Consider the following 22,470-nt stretch of genomic DNA (forward strand, 5'->3'; position numbering starts at 1 on the left):
AGAGGCCGCCAGAATGCCATTAGTGATGAGTTTTCCCCAATAGTGGATTTCTTCCTTCGAGGTTCCAAGGGGGTGTCTGCGCTCCGGTCGGTCCCAAAAAGAAATATGAACACGAGTACCGGGTCCACGTAGGATGGACCTTGGGATCGAGTCTTGGCGGGGACCAAGCAGTGAGTGTAGACCTATCGTGTTTTGCACTTTGAGGCACATTTGCCAAGGGATGAACTCGAGGGTCCATTGATCTGTACAGTGCAGGTGGATTCTGTGACTCGTACATTTACCAACTTTTCAAAGCTATTGAACTCCTTTTCGTTTATAGGATATTATATAAATAACTTATCATTATTAGTCCCTGGGTTTTGTGTCCGCGTGTCCGTCCATCCCGTAACTTTTTTTTACTATTTGAGCGATTGTCATCAAATTTTCACCAAAGCTTTATTATGACGATACGGAGAAGGCAAATTAATAATTTTATTAAAAGGTCAAAGGTCAGCGACACATAAAGTCATCAATTTTCATACAATTGACCTGAAATTAAAATTTACAATTTGAGTTTTGTCATCAAATTTTCAACAAAAATTTCTTTTGGGAATGTGGAGAAGGCAAATTTATCGTAAATCGGTCAGCGTCCCATAAAATTGCCGATTTTCATCTGTTTGACCTGAAATTTAAAGAATTTGCATATTGGGTCACTGAATTGGTTCACCAATTCAAAAGATAGAAGCCGTTTAGGTTTCTTTTTTCTAGATGAATAAGGTCGAAGGGCAACGTTGCATAAAATAATCAATTTTTTCGTCCAATTGACAAATTTTAAGAATTAGCAGATTCGGTCACATAATTGATACACCAATCAAAAGCTAGAAGCTGATTTTTATTTTAATTATTTTTTTAAGCTCGAAAGCACAAAGGTCAAGGCTGCATAAATGCATCAATTTTCATTTTGTATTTTTTAAAAACTGTTTTCGTTGTTTTGAGAATAGTAAGAAGAAGATGTCTGAATTCAAACGGATGTGCATGGGCTTTGCATTTTCAGATGCTTTCTTGTTATTATTTTCAAAGAAAAGTTCCTTGTAAAGGAATATTGTTGCGGATTCGGGGGTCGGCGCTCCCCTTAACGAGGGGGGGTTAATCCCCTTGTCTTTTAAGCTGGCCGTCCCCCGATCCTGGAAATTATAACGCTCCTTTCCGGTCGAGATTGGCCAGGGTGATTGGTCAATGGAGTCCCAAATACCTGAGTGCCAATCCGACTGCAAAGCAGGGAGATAATTCCCGCTCGGACCGCGGACAAGATGGAAATTGCCGAGCGGTTAGCAATCCGAAGCCCGAGCCATTAACAAAGGAACTAAACCCGATCCTGAGCGGTTGGCCAAATCGTGCTGCCGGTACCAAATGGAGAGAAAAGACTAAAGCGATCGAATGGAGAAGAAACCAAAAGGGTAAGGAAGAACACAGGATTTATTACAACAATCAAAGAGGAAACGAAAGGAAAGAATGTACAAAGGAAGAAGAAGCAGGACACAGGGCAACCTCACCTATACAGTCTTACTTAACCCCAGGACGAACAAACAGACTTACACGGGAGGGTAGTGGTTGGAGAGGAAGGTCCAAGTAGATGGTTCCAGGCGACGATATCCGGCCTCGGTCCAAGCTCCAGGTCCGCGGTGAAGAATGGTAGGCGCCTTCGTGTCGTTTGCGCGCGACCGGACCTTAAGAATATAGCGAGGGAAACTGGGATGCGTACGTAATAGTTGTACTCTCAACTCTCTCTCTCTTTCGTACTGTTCGTATCTCAGAGGGTACCCTCGCGCAGATGTTACTCAGTGCGCTCTTTCACCAAGGCCGTGCGATTCCGAATCCCAAGAAGTCCATGCGAGTCCCAGCACGCAGTTCGTATGAGAGTGTGGCGCAGCTTCAGTCCCCCATCCACAGTCAGTGAAAGGGCTTTCCGCTCGCCGTTATACAACGTGGGCGTCGATTAAGCCGCGCTTCATAGGGCTATGCCCACCAGCGAGCTCACCTCAGCCCTGGTTGGTTGGCGAGGGCTCGCTGGCTCCACCTTTGATGATGAGTTGACAGGGGGCCATGCCTCCTCCCGGCGCTCCGCCCTTCTTCTCCAGCTTGACCGCGTGCGTAATGGCGTTTTGAGCCAGGCAGCGAATGCTGCTGGGCGAGCAGAGGCATGTACCACAATTTGGAGAGAGTCAAGCCACAAAATGAATGGAATTGAATGGAATTGAAAAGGACCTATGTTATTTGATTAATGCAACACAGATTCAACTATTGGGAACACAGCCTTATCTGATACACATACTAAGGAAATAACTACAAGTCCTATGGTGTCCTACGTGTTGTTGTGGCCTAACTACGGGTGCTCCGATTACCTTTACAAAGGGAATATTTACAAGTATTATTTACAAAATGAGGGGTTCTCAAAACCACAACAATATATATATATATATTAATATTCGTTATTATGATGTTGTTGTGTAGTAAAGTGGTGCATGGCAGTTTGAAACTTTAAAACTTTCTGATAGGAAAGTACACAAGCCAATAGTAATATCAGAACGGCACTCGGTAGAGAGCACATTTCCGTCAGGCTAAACAGTTTGTTTTGTATCCCACTGATAGGCCAAATCTGGATTCGGACCTGAACCAAAATCGAATCGGCTTGTTCTTGTCGCCTAACAAACTCATTTTATTTTTTTTTTATTTTTTTTTTTTTTTGTATACAAGATCGAGGCTCGTGAAAGAGCTAACATTAATCACACAAAAAGACAAACCGACACACAAAACACAAAAAACAAGGGGAGCGGTAGACAAGATGGGGAGAGAGGGGGAAGGACACAAAAGAGAGGGGGAAGGACACAAACACAACATTTGAGAGCAGGGACATCGGGAGGACTTGGGGGGAGGTGGGAGAGGATTAAAACATATGAACACTGCAAGGACTCTGGGGTGAATTACCGGGGGTAGAAAAGATCAAGGTTTTCGATGGGGGAAGATAAGAGATGGTGGTGAACAGCTGTTTTAAAGACCGGGAGGGAGGAGTGGGATTGAAGGGAGTGGGGGAGTTTGTTCCAGAGGCGGGAGAAAAGGGGAATGAAAGAGTGAAGGTGAGCAGAGAGCCTAGACTTTGGCAGTTTAACCAGAAGAGGGTTGCAGGCAGATCTTGTGCGACCTGAAGGAATATTGGGGGGACAGAGCACAGAGAGAGCTGGGGGAGCAAGGCCGGAGAGGAGTCGGTAGAAGACAGAAAGACCACCAACCTGCCTGCGGTGAGTGAGTGAAAGGCCCTCGGCGTTGACTACATCGCAGGAGATTCCAATGATTCTGAAAGCTTTGGCCTCAACAGCGTGAAGCCGAGCAAGGTGTGAGGCAGGAGCACCAGCCCAGAGGGGGGAACAGTATTCCATTGAGCTGCGGATGAAAGCCTTGTATGTGGTGAGGAGCTCAGGTGTGCCAAGGAAGGACTTCGCACGACGGAGTTCTATTGTTCATTGACCTAGTTCTATCATTAATCAATCCACAACATTTTGAAATATCATGCTGTATGTCGTTTTTGGCCCCATCTCTCAATGGTGAAGAATAATTTGGTGAAATTTCAATTAATGGTGAAATTTAAAAAAGATTATCGTATCCAGATTTGGACCTACACCAAAATTGAATCAATTCTTCCTTGTCACACGCTCAACCTGTTCACCAAGTTTAGTCCGAATCCATCCATAACTTTTTGAGATATCCTGCTAACAGACGAATGGACAGACTGGGATGAAAACAGTGGCGTAGTTAGTGTTTGTGGTGCCCAGGGCCAAAGGTCAATACTAGTGCCCGACAGGCACTGTCATAGTCAGGAATTTCTATTGGGGGGCCATATGAAAGAGCTCTGAGCTTCCCCAGCAGGCTCAGCAAAATGAAATTTAGAAAAAGAAAAAAAAGCGGGGGTAAGCCTCGGTTAGCGGGGGTTAGGTTAGCTTTTCCCCGGTAGAGCGGGGGTTAGCCTTGCGGGCCCCATGACAATCATCATGGTTCCCTTTTTGAGGCAATGTTTTTATGGCCGGATGCCCTTCCTGGCGTCATCTCTTACAGGGAGACGGTGTACCTATTCTAAATCGGGGTACACACCGGGATCATTCATCCCAGCCGGCTGTTACTCAATTTGCCGACCTCAGAAGGATGACAGGCTGAGTCAACCCCCTGGCGTTAATTCAGCGATCGACCGGGATTCAAACTCACGATCCTAGGATTCCAAGCCTGCCCCCTAACCGCTAAGCCAACACCAGGCTTAAAAATGAAATTTTGAGATTGATAACAAAAATAAAAGGCTCAGAAAACAATATATTGTTATGGATTTTTGTGGGCGTCGCCTCAGGATTTCTCTGTAAGAGGACAGCGTGTCCATGAGATCGAGTTTGCAACTCTCAACTCTGCCCAGATCTTTCCGTCCAAGGTCGGTCTATCGTGAGTCGTGAAGGTAAGTTGAGTGAGGCAAAAGGGGAACCGTCCCGGCAATTATGTAACAGACCTTTAGTCAGTCAGTCAGTCAGTCGGTCTAGTCAGTCGGCCGGGCGGAACCAATGTCACGTAAACGCATCTGAGATTGAACTTTGATAACAAATCCGAGCTGGCCAAATGCCTCAGCAGTCTTATGTCGCCATCAGAACGGACAGAATAAGTCAATACACGGTTTCTGAAAGAAATGGCCTTTATTGCATGTAACAACAATGCAAGTATTTACAACAGTAGGCCAAGCAGGTATTTACAGGCAGATTTTTTTTTTTGTTTTTTTGATTTTTTTGTATACTGAATCGAGGCTCGTGAAAGAGCTAACATTAACTTCACAAACAAATCGACCAGACAAACAAAATACACAAAAAGAGGGAGCGGAAGACAAGATGGGGAGAAAAGGGGAAGCACACACACACAACATCCGAGAGCAGGGAGATGTGTGGAAGGGAGAGGGCCTGGGGGGAGGAGGCGTGGGAAGGGGGGGGGGGGGGGGAGGGAGAAGTATAAAGCACAAGGACACCTTGATGAAACAATGATATGCCATACAGTGCCTATAGAAAGTCTACACCCCCTTTCAAAATTTTAACCCTGTGTTGCATTGTAGCTTGAATTAAATTGCATTAAATCACACTTTTTCCACCTGTATTAACCCACAACTTCCAAGTGAAAAACAAATTCTACAAATTTCAGAAAATTAATTAAAAATCCAAAGCTAGAATATCTTGGTTGATAAGTGTCCACCACCCCCCCCCTACCCTTCCTCCCCCACCTCCCCTACCCCTCCTCCTCCACCCCCCCTACCCCTCCTCCCCCACCCTTATAATAGCAATTGCAAATTATCTCAGGTGTAACCAATCACCTTAAAAATCACACACCAAGTTAATTGGCCACCACCTGTCTTAACCTTTGGATGCAGTGGTTGGGCCTCAGGGGCCCACAAAGTTTTTTTTTGTTGTTGCAAAAATTATGTTGTACAATTTTTTTTTTTGGGAATAAGCCTCATTTTTACCGACTTTCATGTTGTTACACAAAATTCAGTGACATAAATAAATAAAAATTTCATTCAGGCTCATGGGAAAAGCTTCATTCTTCATTCATAACACTAATGCAGGCCTGGGGCATTAGAGGCACCTCATAATTTTTATTGTGTTATAACCATGTTATATAATTTTTTTGCTTTGCATGAGCTTTCTTGTATGCTCCTATAACTTGGATATAAATAATTAGATGGAATAAATACATAAATATTTCATTCAGATTCGAGGTAAAACCTTCATTCGTAACACATTACATATTACCCATAACACATTACCCATAACACATTACACATTACCCATAACACATTACCCATAACACATTACCCATAACACATTACCCATAACACATTACCCATAACACATTACCCATAACACATTACCCATAACACATTACACATTACAAATTACACATTACACTTATGACACATTACACTAATCATAATAAGTAAATAAAATGCCCGGGCCTCCCAGGACTGCATAGGTGTCGGTTACTCCTCCATGAGCCTCAACCTTTTGGAGAAAAAAAAAGTTGAAAACCCCCCCAAATTGTTTTTTTTTTTTTTCAAAAAAAAATAATTGTTCATTACTTGTATGGGATTCTTCCAAATAATATGATCAATGATTCACATTTTCTGAGCAAATACACATCCATGAGCATCGACTTGGATTGAAAAAGGATATGAAAGAAAAAAAATCTATTAGAAAAAAACAAAAACTGTACACTAATACATTCGTGGGGCCTCTGAGGCCCAATGGCTGCATAGGTGGGGGATTTTTGACAGTTGTGGTCATATGCATTCGAAATAAAAGGAATAGTGAATCATATTTTTTTAGCAAATACTCCATGAGCCTCAACTTTTTGGAGAAAAAAAAGTTGAAAAACCAAGAACAAAAAACTTTTTTTGCAAAAATAAAAGATTCATTACTTCTATGGGATTCTTCCAACTAATAGGATCAATGATTCACATTTTCTGAGCAAATACACATCCATGAGCATCGACTTGGATTGAAAAAGGATATAAAAGAAAAAAAAACTATAAAAAAATAAAATAAACATTACACGAATTCATCTGTTAGGCCTCAGAGGCCAAATGGCTGCGTTTATGTAGGATTTTTGATGCCTGCATCTCAGGGTTAGGTTTAGTGATTCTGATTATTTCAGCATAATGGACTGAGGAATTATTGACTTTCAGCATAATGGAATGCTTGACTGAGCATAATGGACGTGTTCGAACATCACGCGTCCACTTCCTGTCCAACCTCACAGTGAGAGAGAGTTCAGTGGTGTGCTCACTCAGTGTAATTGAAATTTACTTGCCTGGTTTGTGGTTGAGAAACTGAACTGTTCGTGGTTGAGGTTCGTGTAAGCTGTGTAATGCTTGCTTGAAGGCCTTAAACGCAATCTTTAACATGTCCCTGCCGAGACGTGTAAAATTCCTTTGTTATTTAAACGCTTGTGATTAGGTTTTGACCTCGCATTAGATAAATGACTCATCTGCGATTGGTGACTAATTCTAAACACCTTTTGTAAATTCGGCCCATCATCACGTGGGTCGTGGGTTGACCAAAGCTTCCTCCATGGCCGGCTTCACAGTGTTTTTCATTTTTAGCTCCTTTTATATACTGGGTGAAACAGAAAGGACTAGATAATTTTAATATGCCGTACCTACAGTGCATTCAGAAAGTATTCAGACCCCTTCACTTTTTTCACATTTTGTTATGTTGCAGCCTTATGCTGAAATCGTTTAAATTCATTTTTTCCCTCATCAATCTACACTCAATACCCCATAATGACAAAGAGAAACCAGGATTTTAGAAAGTTTTGCAAATTTATTAAAAAGAAAAAACTGAAATATCACATTTACGTAAGTATTCATACCCTTTGCTATGACACTTGAAATTTAGCTCAGGTGCCTCCCATTTCTCTTGATCATCTTTGAGATGTTTCTACACCTTGATTGGAGTCCACCTGTGGTAAATTCAATTGATTGGACATGATTTGGAAAGGCACACACCTGTCGATATAAGGTCTCACAGCTCACAATGCATATCAGAGCAAAAACCAAGCCATGAGGCCGAAGAAACTACCTGCAGAGCTCAGAGACAGGATTGTGTCGAGGCACAGATCTGGGGAAGCCTACAAAAATATTTCTGCTGCATTGAAGGTTCCCAAGAGCACAGTGGCCTCCATAATGCTTAAATGGAAGTAGTTTGGAACAACCAGGACTCTTCCTCGAGCTGGCCGCCCGGCCAAACTGAGCAATCGGGGGAGAAGGGCCTTGGTAAGAGAGGTGATCAAGAACCCGATGGTCACTCTGGCTGAGCTCCAGAGATCCTGTGTGGAGATGGGAGAAACTCCCAGAAGGACAACCATCACTGCAACACTCCACCTACGATTCTAGCCCTACGTGTCTATGGTGCATTGCCAAAAGAGACAAAGGAATAGGTACAGAGGTAACGACGTACAAGGGATAATTTTACCCATAATCCCTGAGCTAATTAGCACAAGAGCCACCCTTCGTATGGCCACACGTAACACTTAATCCAAACTCACGACCTACCAGATCCCTACTTATTTACATAGTGGTGGTTCTTCTTCACGACAATCGGAGCATGCTAATTTATGGAAATCTACCTGAACTAAAGTAATCTCTGCCTACCCCCTACAAATGTAACGATATCAATATCATCAATCATATCTAAATAAACATCTTTTGTATTAATTTTCAAAATAAAACTATCTGTATCCATTTAAGGAGATTAACATCATCTTGATATTTCTTTTTTAATCCATTATAATAATAATCATACATCAATGACTTTGACAAATAAAGAATTGATGTTCCAATATAAATAGGTTTATCCATTTCAATACTTTCTTTGACCAAATGGATAGCACAAAACTCTCTGAATACACCTCTGCTCTTTGAAAACTGGGTCTATTAATTAATTTTGTTGCTTGTTTCCAAGATGTAGCAAGTCTTGTGTTTTGTCTATCCCTAACATTTTCCATCGTCTTTCCAAATACAGCGTTATTCATTGATTTATAAAAGTCTTTCTCAAAATCAGTTTTTGCTTCAGTTCTCTGGAGTGTATTAAAATCAATATAGTCCTTCGACCAATGACTTTGGTTAAACTTTAAAATTCTATGAATTTTCTTCACTCTAACCCTGCTGATAAACATTGTCTCAAGTTCCTTTGGTATAAAACATAATTTTCTTTATTATATAATGTCGCAAGTAATTTCTCTGTTGATTTACCTTTGGTATTAAATGATTGTTGATAATCACTTAACCATTCTTTTCTTGGACTTTCTTTATCAGGAGCATAAGGTAGATCTTTATGTTTGTTGTGAAGTTCTTCAGGATATTTCAAATCAACCTCAAAATAATATCCAATTTTAGCTTTATCCAATTATTTTTGTGTAGAGATAACGATATCCTGTAAAACCTTTTCATAAACTTTCTCTTTAACCCATTTGAGTTGTCCATGAGGTAGGGATTGAGACATAGCCCATCCATACAAATTATTAGCATCATAATACATCAAATAAGAACTATCTTTTGTAGCATCATAATTAGAAAGATATTTGTTGTTAGCTTTTGCATATCTACTCGAACATACTTGAGATATTCCTCCTCTTTTAGCCTTTTTTATCATCAAGAGCATATCGACATCACTGATTAAATCCAAAGCCTGTTTTGTCATTTTTAACATAGCACTCCAAGCCAATCCAGGGGCAGTGTAATGCTGAGCGGGGTCTAACCCATAGGAAATTTTACTATGGCAGACAGTTCTAAAGGTCTCAAATACATCAGCCAATAGCAATACATCAGTTTTAAGATACAAATCGTGATACTCTCCAAGGTTCGTTATATTCAACTTTTTCCAAACATTTTGTGCTTGGATATAATCTTTATCAGTTATATGACTTTTATTTAACTCATTATAAAAACTTTCTTTTGGGGGGAACTTGTTTTTCATTAAACTTCCCAAAGGAATTCATATAATCATAAGGATATATATCCTTTTGTGATAAGAGTTCAATCTCTTCTTGATTTGAGAAATGTGATTTAAGACACGGAAAGTTTTAAATATTTGATACCAAGTTAGATAATGGACTTGCCATAAATTTAAATGTATCAACAAACCTATTATGAGTTATAGGAGATATATGAATTGCTTTTGTGAATGAAATGTATTTCTGGTCTGTGTTTGGAATTGCTGAAATGTTTCCAGATGTCTTTGAAAGTTCATTAATAAATAGATGCGTATCATAATGGGCATTGTTGTGAAGAAAGACAGGAATGAAAGAAGGAAGTTTAAAATTGAGATTGCAATTTTGATGAGTGGGTTCTCTATATTTACCTGTGAGGTGGCAATGATATCTTACCTTTAGGCCTTCACAAATTTTTTCCTCACAAATATGACAGATATTGTTTATCCTAAATTTCCTTTTTTCTTCCTTCGTTAAGCACATTGGTACATTGGTGTTTCCCATTACAGTATTGTAGATAATTGAATACAGTCCTCTTCCAGTCGCCTTACAAACTCCTCCGATGCATCTTCACCTCTGTAAAGTTCTAACTGTTGTATTCATCACCAACAGATGATTTGATATAATAACAGAAACTACAAGGAGTATGTTTTTGATATTTACTCGTATATGATTGATATGGATTTGGAGAAACAGTATCTATCTTTTCAAGGATACTTTCAAAATCAGCGTATAATCACAAACGGATGTTTCATAGATTTGTTAAGATCTTTGAATGAAACGTTTGAACCTACCTTTGGCATATTAATTATGGTTGATTTATGATCACTACAGTATTTTGAATGTTGGTTTAATCTTTCTTTAGTATGAAAGAAGTTAAGACAACACTCACATGGGTATGTTTTATTAGCTCTATTACACGTTTGAGAAGTAGTCAATGTTGATAAATTTTTGATGTTAGCATAATGTGAATTTTTTCCTGAACTATAGCATAGAAGATCAATATGAGTTTCATCATTTTTATAGTTATCAGAAAATTTTAATATCTGAACTTTATTTGTATCCGTTAATCCATATACATTAACAGATAGTTTCTTATTTTTCTCAAATTTAGGAATATCTACCAATGACATTGGAAACTTTAAATCTTTAACATTTAACGTACTCTCATATTTCTTGTAGTGCGATACTCTTTGTTGATTCTTATTTTGAGGATGTCGGTGAGCAAGAACAGACCATAGGAAACATTTATTATCTTTATTTTTAATATTAACAACTGCCTTCTTAAGTTTTACACCCCTTGGTAAATCAATGTAAGAAGAAGCTTTAAGAGGATCTGATTTTAGAATGTGTATGTATATTGTTACGTGCTCCTCCCCGACCCCCTGGTCACGGTGTACCTCCGAGCCCCGAGAGGAGTCACGGCAGAAAAATGTGTTATTCTGTATGTCAAAGATCAATGGAGAAGCCACCCTAATTGTTACTCACAAACAAATATTGTATTAAGATCACACAAGAATAACAGTACAACAATAATAGTAATCAAAAGTACAATCAATATGTCCTATGATGGTACCATCAGTTTTGTGATATATAACTCACTGTGCTCCAAGTGAGTGAAACAAGAACATCCCCAATGTCTCTTATTCCCGGCTTCAAGCCCAAAGTTGATTCGCTCCAGCGATTGCCAGAACGATGTCCAATCGAGACCAGAATCCCGTGCGGATGGCAAGTACAGTCACACAGCCCAAAGCTGCACAAAGGCGCCCTCAAGGTGACTGGGAAATCACACCCTCGGGTATGGACTTTCACGGCTCACAGTCGGCGAACCGCAAATTAATCTTCAGAAGCCACGGTGCACACATACACACACACCAGATACGTCTGAAAGCGGTGAAAACGGCTGACGAAGCAAAGAAACCTTGCTCGACGCACGAAGCGCGCGAGTCAAAATGGCCGACGACCCGTGCTTGAGACGTAACGGCCCGACGATAATTCTCTTTGGAATCCACCGCCAAAAACCTGACACGCAGGTTGATCGGTCACAGCGATGACAACTCTGTCGCAGGAATCCCTTTCCCGAGAACCCAAAAGTTCACTCGTGACTCTTGCTCGCCAACGTTCGCTTCAGAACTCGGAGCAGCTCGGCTTTCTTGTCCAACTCCCTCGCCCCGCCCTCTTTTTTCCCTCTTCCTCTTCGTCGCCGTCCGGTTCCTGTTTCATTTGAAACATTAACTTTTAACTTTTGAAAATAGAAATATCTATTCCCTTTAAATGACAACAATAATAATACATGGAATCAGAAATGTTTACAGTGGATGACAACCACCACAACGGAAGTGACGAATCCATAACAATATCTAGGAAAAGGATTTTACTAATACTATATCCACTACCTACAATTGTATTATCGACATCCTGCTCCTGTTTTATAAGTTCGCCATAAACAACCAATGATGAGAAATCTTGGAATGACGTGATAAAGTGAGGGTCTGTTCTCATATAGGGAGTTTCTTCAACACCATCTTTTACCATACCTATTTTTACTCCCATATAAAACTTTAAAGTATTCATCTCATTTACCATTCAAAAGGTAAATTGTGGTCATGTAAACAGAAATGATGCAAATCATCAATTTTTCATTTCCTCGGGGTTCATATCAAAACACCCATTTAAAGAAACAATTGGATAATGTAAATGTAAACAATAGGTGTTCTTTCTGTGGTACATCCCACACTGAGTACGTAATTCAAGTACTAAATTTTTTTTACTTTCTTTGTCATTGCCTAACCTGTTTTTGCAGTCGGTGTAGGCCGAGATGGAGAATGCTGGCATCAAGCGTTGGCTTGGATCATGCCGTCACGCCATTGTCGACGCAGTTTACAACGCAAGTCCTTTATTGGACATTCTCATCTCAAAGCAACTCCTGCAAATGGAAGATTACCACTTGGTGCAGAGCAAGCCCACTCCACAGGACAAAATGCGGTGTATTCTCGATCTTGTGGAAAACAAGTTCAGTCTTGAACAGGTGGAAACATTTGTGGAATGTCTGAAGAAAAGTGAATCTGATTACCCAAAGCTGAAGGGACTGAAGAGTTATTCTTATCAAGGTAACTACTTCAATATTGCTTTGTTTAGAAAAGAAAAAAATTGCTCGACATTTTGCTACTCATCACCAAGCCCTCTCGCTTCACAACGGGGCAAACGGCATCGTTTTGAGTCAGGATTAGTTGGAAAGTTTGAGTGTAACTGTTTTTATTGTGTTGCTGGATTGATTGCATCGGTGGTTTTAAGTCTGATTTAAAGTTTGATGATGGTTTAATGGGCAGATATGTGAAAAAAATCGTGCACTTCATGATAAAAACTTATATTTTAATTTTACATGAAAGTGGGGAATTATTATAATAAAAGCAAAGACATCAAACATGTGGGTCAATTATCATACGTGTTAATATATACTCCTGTGCCGTTGGACAGAATAACTCCTGCACCGGGCGGAATAACTTGAAAGCTGGAAGTCATCTTGAAAAAATCAATTTAACTCCCGGAAGTTGTACAAATCGTTTTAAAATGCACCGTTTCTCTGTGTTATAGTATAAGAAAAAGAATAGTCATCATACCAGGCCCGAGAGACTTGCTGGGGCCAGATAGTGATAGTGAAGTTTAGATGGAGAGGGGGTGAGACGGGAGAGGGTTTCGGGGATGTGGTTTGGGGGAAGGGGGTAGATGTGTAGATCAGGCGTATGATACTACGTGATATAGCAACCATTTTCAAGATTGGAGGAATTCCCAGAATGCCTCTGTTAGCCATGGCAGCCATTTTCCAAAATGGCCATCATCAAATCTTCCAGTGGTCAGAATTCTTTGCTTTTATAGGCTTTTAGACACAGCTTTTGCCTACCCCCATAAATCTATTGCCCAAAAATTTGAAAAATGAATGAAAAATGCATTATTGGTTTAAAATGATCGCTGTGGCCTCAGAGTTCAATTTATTGCGTGAAATGGAGATAATATACAGTGGTGCCAACCTATTTATACATTCAGCTGACTGAGCATAAATAAGCATTTTCCTTGAAATGGAACTTCACAAAAGCTGTTGAATTGCCTTTTGGATGCATATTGGCCCCTTAATAGCAGTTAGTAACCTAATGCAGGGCTTATTAAATCTGAAAAAAGTCAACACCAAAACTCCATCCATGTCCGCACGTATTATCAATCGTCCTGCAGTTGTCAGCATCGTTGTAATGTTTCAGAGGTACATGTAGCAATAGTAAATTACTTCAGGTTCTAGAATATTCTAAAAAATCTACTCTTTGCAGCACATACAATTACAGACTGGTATATTCAACCTTCAAGTCATCTGATTCACAGTTAGCCAATATTCAGGTCAAGATTCAACATCTTCATCTTCAAAAACAGATTCCATCTTAGTGATGAGTTTGGCAAATGCTTTGCTATGGGTATTGCCCTTGCTACAGTCCTATCGTGACATTCGTGGTTTGTCCCTATCCCTGTCGTAGAAGGAGACCAGGCAGTGAACATTGTATTTGGCCTCTTTTGCTGTCATGTCTCCTTGAATGAGCTTTCCTATGAGACTCTCGTCCTGTAAATGTAAAGCACACTCCCTCACACGAGTGTCAAGATCAAATTTTGAAGCTGCATGAAGAGGTTTATCAGAACTATCAGAACAGAACTCATCTCTAAACTAAACGGCCCTCGGTAGAGAGCATACCTCCACCAGGCTGAACAGTTTATGTTTTGTATCCCAATGATAGGCCGGATCTGGATTCAGACCTGAACCAAAATCTAATCGGCTTATTCTTGCAACATAACCAACTCATCCACCAAGTTTATTCATAACTCGTCCATAATTTTTTTAAATATTATGTTATTTATCGCTTTTTACCTGATCTCTCAATGGTGAAAAATCACTTAGAAATTAAATAATTCTCATATCCGAATCCATTTTCAGATCTTCACCAAAATCGAATCAATTCGTCCTTGTCAGACACCCAACCTGTCCACCAAGTGTCATCAAAATCCATCCATAAATTTTGAGATATCCTGCTATTTATCATTTTTGGCCCTATCTCCCAATGGTGAAGAATCACTTAAAAATTCGACTATCCGGATCCGAATCCGGATTTTCACCAATATCCAATCATTTCGTCCATGTCACATACACTACCTTTCTGCCAAATTTCGTCTGAATCCGTCCCCAACTTTTTGAAATATTTTGTTCACAGACAGACAAACATACAGGGGTGAAAACATAACCTCCATCCACCTTCGGTAGCGGAGGTAATGAGAATACAAATTAAGCTATCGACCTGAAAGAAGTAAAAATCTGTTGGCGTATGATTCATAGAAAGAAACAATCCATCCAGCATTTAATGCAAGCAAATATGTTGCAATTCAGGTGGTACAACAACAACAACAACAACAGGTATTTTAAGGCCATTTTCCCTGCAAGAGCGGAGGTTAGCCTTGCGGTCCCCATGACAATCTTCTCCATTTTGCCCTATTTTCTGCATCTCTCCTTGTTAACCCCCTTGCCCGCATTTCTTCTTCGACCATCTTTAGCCAAGTCTTTCTCGGTCTTCCCCGTCCTCTACTTCCTTCTACATTCATTTCCATCACTCTTCTCAACCAGTCACTTTCATCCTTCCTCAACACATGACCAAACCATCTCAACCTGTTTCTCTTCACAGCATCCATCACAGGCTCTATTCCCTTCATCTTTCGCAATTTATCATTTGTCTTCCTCTCTCTCAACGATACTCCGCACATCCACCGAACCATTCGCATTTCCACCCTTTCCAGCCTTCGTTGCTGCTCTACGTTCATTACCCATGTCTCGCTCCCATAAATCATAACACTTCTCACACATGCAGCATACACCTTTCCCTTCAGCTTCAACGACACTCCCCCCCTCATCAGCACGCCACTCAGTTCCCAAAACATCTTCCATGCACATCTCACTCAAGCAACCGTTGCCGAGTCTGATCCACCTTCTCCATTCAGCATGTCTCCGAGGTAACAAAATGTTTTCACACCTTCCAGCTTCACGCTGTCTCCAAGATCCAACTCAACATTTCCTCCATGTGCAGCTCCCTCTGTGCACACCGTACACTTGAATGTAGCTGCCACACTGGTTAATGACCCTCTCAAACCACTACATTTTTGATGAACCCACTCAGCGCACATTGTACATTGAATGGAATTCTCTCCGACACCCTTCCTGCACACAGCACACGGCCACTTCCCAGTTCTTTCCACCTCACCACATGCTTTACCACTTGCCATCACCTTCGTTTTTCTGATATTCACCTTCAGACCTTTTGTCTCCATACATTCCTTCCACTTGTTCATCTTCTCCTTCAGTCCATCCATACTTTCTGCAATCAACACCAGATCATCTGCATACAACAACTCCCACGGTAAACCCTCCTTTACGTTCCGAGCCAGCACCTCCATCACAGCTACAAATAGTAGTGGACTTAGTACCGACCCCTGATGCACTCCCACCTTCACCTCAAACTCACCACTGTTCCCGTCCTACGTCCTTACAGCTGTGCGCGCTGTTTTGTACATTGCCATCACTACTCTGATCAACCATTCCTCCACTCCTAACTTCCTCAATGCCCATGTCACCACTTCACGTGGAACCCTATCAAATGCTTTCTCCAGATCAAGAAACCCAAGAAACAACTTCTTCCTCTTCTCCATGTACAGGTGGTAGTTACCGGCAATTACAGGTGTCGTGTTTGTGAAGCATGATGCACCACTATATCATTAAAATTATATATACGAGTATATATATGAAGAAACAAGTTCATTTCACTATCATAATCCTCTCACAAACGCATGACCAAACTACTTTCCAACACATCAAATTGGGATTAGAAGAACAGAGATTTAGCAGCATTTTGGATCCAAATTCCGGGCTGAGTTTTGCTGCTTCTTACCCTAAAAGACCCCATGAGATCACAGCGGTCATCAAAAGTTAACTCGGAACGACCATTTCCGTAATCTACAAAGATAATTCAGATGATTGAATTACTAAACAATGTTAATCGAATCTTATTTAGGGTGGTTTTGCAAACGCAGAAATTTCCACAGTGGCCATCTTGGAAAATGGCCGACACGGTAGGTTTTCAGAGTACATCCAATGTTAAATGTGTTTCCTTTGGTGTCTGTTATGTGTGTACCGAGTTTCATGCTTTTATCATAAAGTTCACAATTCGCCAAATTTGAGCACATATCTGCCAGACTCTATGGAATTACGATATTGAGAGTGTAAAAGTTTGGGGTAAAAATATCTGTAAAAGTAACTGCCTTCAAAGGGCTGGTGAGGGATGTCCCTGTGCATGTGATGAGTAAGTACAAATGAACTGATTATTACTTGCACTCAAATGCAGAAGTGTTAATTTTTTTGTTTTTTATGCTTTGCAGAAGAGGAACCCACACCAACAGGTGAGATGTTTTTTCTGTTTTATGTGGGGATCACAGCACCACAAACACAAGCAGGTGGAGGTTTGCGATACACAAATAAGAGTAATTTAGAAGATAAAAGTTCCTTGTTTTTTTAATGAAAATGTCTGACTCCTGAATGGTCTGAAAATCTCATTGAAAATATTGTTAAGAAAATGAGAATTTCTGTGCTTTATTGTCATGTTGTTTTGCTTTGATTGATCGGAATGGTTGATGATGTAATTATTCTTGTCCTCGGGATTATAACTTAGGAAATGCCCAATATTTTATTGTCATCGAATAATTTAGTATTTGTAATTTTATTTAAGTTAAACAGTAGTGAAATGTGAACTTGGTTGATAATCACGGTAGGAATGAATATGAGGTACAGCCAGCACACCGTTCACAATTCATCTTGAAGGTCAGCAGCAATCATCGCGAAGCAAAGAGATTTTACTAGGCGAGTGAAATCTAGCCTTTGCAGGTCGATGCCTTGTAGGCCGTGGGCAGCTTTGCGATTGGCCCTTGTGAGGCAAGGGGCATGCCTGGAATGCACCCATAAAAGTGCATCCAGAGAAGGAGAGACAGACAAAATCGACAGACACAGGAAATAGATGAAGGAAAGGAGACAGGAGACGCTGGCTTTGTTGCTCACTACACTGTCGAGTCGAACATCAAGTGCTCGAAACAATGTCCCCAACTCCCACATACTGTGACTGCTGGTTTGCTTACAGAATTCAGAGATCGAGCTGACACATTTTGTTTAACTGTTACTTTTATGTAATTGCTTCTGGATAGGCTTAGGGTAATTTGAGTAAATAGTGTAATTTTGGAAAGACGATATGAGTACCATATTGCAAATGGTAGAAAATGGTGGACAATTAAACTAAAACAAAATGGTCTGATTTTATATGAGGAAGGGGAAAAATATCTTGGCTTTGATTGCATTCATGCCTTTTCAGTCCTGATAATCCTTACTTTGTATGACCAGGTACACAATTCTTGTTTTTCTTCATCTCTTCATTGCTTGACGAGGTTCTCATGTTGATTTGTACACTCAAACAAGAGATGTTCTCTTTCTGTTAAAATGTCCTGTTTTAAACAAGTGAACTCCAGAATGAATATGAGAGTGGGAAGATGTGACAATGTGGATTATTAATACTTTCCAATAAATAGGTCTTGCAATTGTTACGTGCTCCTCCCCGACCCCCTGGTCACGGTGTACCTCCGATCCCCGGGAGGAGTCACGGCAGAAAAATGTGTTATTCTGTGTATCAAAGATCAATGGAGAAGCCACCCCAATTGTTACTCACAAACAAATATTGTATTAAAATCACACAAGAATAACAGTACAACAACAATAGTATTCAAAAGTACAATCAATATGTCCTATGATGGTACCATCAGTTTTGTCATATATAACTCACTGTGCTCCAAGTGAGTGAAACAAGAACATTCCCCAATGTCTCTTATTTCCGGCTTCAAGACGAAGTTATTCGCTCCAGCGATCGCCAGAACGATGTCCAATCGAGACCAGAATCCCGTGCGGATGGCAAGTACCGACACACCGCCGAAGCTGTACAAAGGCGCCCTCGAGGCGACTGGGAAATCCAAAGGTGCCCTATAGGCGACTGAGAGATCACACCCTCGGGTATGGACAAAGTAACCTTCAAAAAGCCACGTCACACACACACGCCCCAGATCGACGTCTGAATGCGGTGAATATGGTCGAAAAGAGACGAAACCGCGAGCGAAGCACAAGTCCTGCGCGAGTCAAAATGGCCGACGACCCGCTCTTGAGACGTAACGGCCCGGCGATATTTCTCCTCGAAATCCACCGCCAAAAACCTGACACGCAGGTTGATCGGTCACAGCGATGACAACTCTGTCGCAGGGACCCCTTTCCCGGGAATCCGAAAGTTCGCTCGTGACTCTTGCTCGCCAACGTTCGTTTCAGAACCCGGAGCAACTCGGCTTTCTTGTCCGACTCATTCGCTCCGCCCTCTTTTCTCCTCGTCCTCCGGTTCCCGATCCGGTGTCCTGTTTCTTTTAACATTAACTTTTTTACCTTTTGAAAACAGCTCATGGACAATAAACCTTTTGAAAGCAATAATAGTATATGGAATCAGAAACATTTACAGTGGATGCAAACCATCACAACGGAAGTGACGAATCCGTAACACTTCCCCAAAACCCAAGTGTTACGTGGTCCCCTCGGTGACTACCTGGTCTCGGTGACCCCCGGACCGTGAGAGGACCTTCGCCAGAAAGTAGTATTATATATATGCGCTTTCGCAGCGCAATCCCTATGAATTCCACCCAAGAGAAACTGATGTGCAATGATATATTTCCAGGGTAAGGATATCATACGATTTCAATGATACAATCACGGATATTCCCCGAGCAATCAACAACAAACAACCATCAACAATTCCCAATCCACAATCAATTCCCTATATGATTAAGATGGCCATCTTATATATGTGTGTCCACTTCTGTACTCACGACCCCCTTTTGGTCTCTGCCCCTCACAATGTCTCTGGGCCCCTCCTGACCGAGATGCTGGTCGGCGTCGCCGCACTCGGGCGGTTGAACGAACCCCGGGTGGACGTGTTTCCACTGGGCAGGTATCGTACCAGGCACCGCGGCTGCAGCCCCTCGTGGCCACGCGAAGCGGGTACGGTAAAGCAAGCCAAAAGCCCCACGCCGCTTGCAAGGCGTGTTAGGCCCCAACGTGCGACCCATACGCGTCTGTTTGGACGGTGCCGCGAACGGTGCCAGACGCGGGGTCGATGCACGGCCCCACGTCAACTTGACGTCTCCACCGGTTAGGTACACGTCCCGGTAACTCCTCTCGCCAGACGGGCTTCGGAACGCCGCTTTTCCACGCAGCGCAAGGTCGATCCCCCCTTTCGTCGGAGCGGGGCGAGGAAGAAGAATCACCGTCGCTTTTCTTCCTCGTGTCTTTTTTTCTTCCGTTTCCGGTCACCTCCGTTTCCGGACACTTTTTCAGAAGGGCTCAGGACCCTCCAACCACAACAACCCTTAATCTACTACCCATGGATAAGCAACCCTGAATGGTAATTCACATACATTCACATAAATATGTAACACTCCCCCCCTTCAAGAAAGAAAGTTTGAACCCAGCGAAAACTTTCTTTGCCGGCCAATTTGGAGAAACAAACCAGATAACTCAACCCACCCACATTATCAGTTCCCCCCGGGCACAGTTATCACTTAACAATAAAGCAATCAAAATTTTACCACAACCCCTCCAGATTACTCACTCTGGACTAAGCACCAGCAACGACATTGTCCCTGCCAAATCAAACTCCATCTCATGACCCTCTGACTTTGACCGTCAGTTTCTTGTGAATGAAGGTTAAGGGGTTGATCAAAGATCCAAAGTTAAGCAACTCGATAGCACTTTTTCCGGGCGGCCAAGCCGAGTATTCACTACATGGATGCCTTTAGGAACGTGGAGTTCACGGTTAGTCCGTGCAGGAAAGTTCTCTACATGGGCGCCTTGAGGAACGTGGAGTTCACGGTTAGTCCGTGCATGAAAGTTCACTACATGGACGCCTTTAGGAACGGCGTTCACGGTTAATCCGTGTAGGAATCTTGGCTCGGCGGCTCCGCCGCATTCAGTGCTTCAACTTCTCAGAACTTCCCTAATAATTATGGTGGGACCACTTGTCCCTGTAGTCCCATGAATAGCGGTCTCCTTCTCGGCCACTACTTTGCCAATCCTTCCTTCGGGAGCTGCCGTAACTCAGGGAGCCTCCATAATAATATTGATTGCGGCCACCACCAAAACTACCGCCCAGTTGTCCTCTCCTGTAGACCTCTCGACGCCTACGAAATGCCTTCCCTACTGTTATGGTCCGACCCTCCAAATCCTTGCCATTCCAATTCTTCTCTGCCTCTCTGGCGTCTTTTGTGCTGGCAAACGTGACAAAGCCGAACCCTCTTGACTGTTGCGTTTCCCCGTCTCTTACCAACCGCACTTCCACCAGCGGCCCATATCTGTTGAAGACAGAGGTCAGAACTTCTTCCTCTGTTTTGAAGTTCAGTCCCCCTACAAATAACTTGGCACTTTTGTCGCCATCCCGAGCTGGTGTGGTGTTATTTTCCCTGCTGGGCTCTTTACCAACCCTCAGGTTACCATAAACTTGACCCCCGGCCAAATCATTCCCGATAACCACAGATACACCCTCTACAGGAAGCGTGGCTTGTAAACCGACGGTGACCGGTCCTGACACCAAATCGGACTCCAAATGGATGACATGAAGTGGAGCACTAACACCGCCCCCGATCCCCTGTAAACGAACACTATCCCCCGTTGCCGTCTCCTCGGACCATGGCAAAATGCCTTCAAGCATTAAAGATTGATGTGCCCCTGTGTCCCTCAATATCCTAACCGGTTTCCGGTTAGTCGAGGCTCCATCCCGTGACACAAACCCCTCTGAAATAAATGGTTGGTAACCCTTTTGATGGCGATTTCTCACAATGGCCATTGCATTGGGAGTCGTAATAGTCGGACTCCGCTCTGGGTCTTCCCTTTTCATGCGGTAACAACTGGACATCAAGTGTCCAGGTTTCTTGCAAAAAGCGCAAGTAGGCCCGGAGGAAAAACTCGTGGTCTGCCTCGGGCCCCCCGAACTATAAGTTTGTCTTGGGCCCGCATCCCTCTGATTTCGAACAGGTGGGGTATCCGCGTTGTCCCCATAATCCTCTCGAGGCCGCCGCCATGTATGGTCGTTCTCCGCACCTGCTGTTCCCCACCTCCCCTGCGGAGATCTAGGCGAGGAGTTAGGTTCGTAGACCCCTATTCGGTGGGTTAAGGCATAATCATCTGCCATGGTGGCTGCGTCCCACAACTTTGGTACTTTCTTTTCCTGCAGGTACACTTTGATGTCCTCGTGGACACACTGCTGAAATTCCTCCACCAGGATCAAGTCCCGCAATGTTTCGAAGTCTTTCCCGACTCCTTTTGACTCACACCACCGATCAAACATGTTTTCTTTCACTCTGGCAAATTCCACATGGGTCTCACTCTCCCTCTTCCTGGCATTCCTGAATTTTTGCCTGTAAGCTTCCGGAACCAACTCATAGGCGTTGAGGATGTGCTTCTTCAGTACCTCATAATCTGCACATTGGTCCATTGGTAGCGCCGAATAAATTTCCTGAGCTTTCCCCACCAGCACACTTTGCACGAGTATGGTCCAGGCCTCCTCCGGCCAGTTTAATTGTCGAGCCACTTTCTCAAAGTGTGGAAAAAATTTCGCGACTTCCTTTTCACTGAACGGTGGAACCAGCCTCACATGTCTGCCCACATCCCAGGTTTTCTGGTTAGGTGTCGACCCCGTCAGCAATGGTGGTGCCTCTCCCCGTTCTCTCATTAACTCCAGCTCCTTGAATTTGATTTCTTGCTGAAGCTCCATGTCACGTTCCTTT

The 22,470-nt window shown here is 42.3% G+C and overlaps 1 protein-coding gene across 2 annotated transcripts in view; it reads left to right on the forward strand.

The window, feature by feature from the left end:
* The window catches only part of LOC137436578 (uncharacterized), a 51,690-nt gene that overhangs the window by 153 nt on the left and 29,067 nt on the right, over nt 1–22,470 (forward strand). The window contains exons 1-3 of one of the 2 annotated variants that reach the window (XM_068130500.2): nt 47–170; nt 12,344–12,650; nt 16,996–17,016. In XM_068130500.2, the coding sequence (XP_067986601.2) occupies nt 12,359–12,650; nt 16,996–17,016 (313 nt within the window). In that variant the 5' untranslated portion in view covers nt 47–170; nt 12,344–12,358. Of the gene's footprint in view, nt 1–46; nt 171–12,343; nt 12,651–16,995; nt 17,017–22,470 lie in introns of those variants that run through there. The other variant, XM_068130499.2, reaches the window with a different exon arrangement.

Source organism: Myxine glutinosa, chromosome 11 (genome assembly GCF_964187855.1).
Source record: "Myxine glutinosa chromosome 11, kmMyxGlut1.1, whole genome shotgun sequence".
Taxonomy (NCBI): domain Eukaryota; kingdom Metazoa; phylum Chordata; class Myxini; order Myxiniformes; family Myxinidae; genus Myxine; species Myxine glutinosa.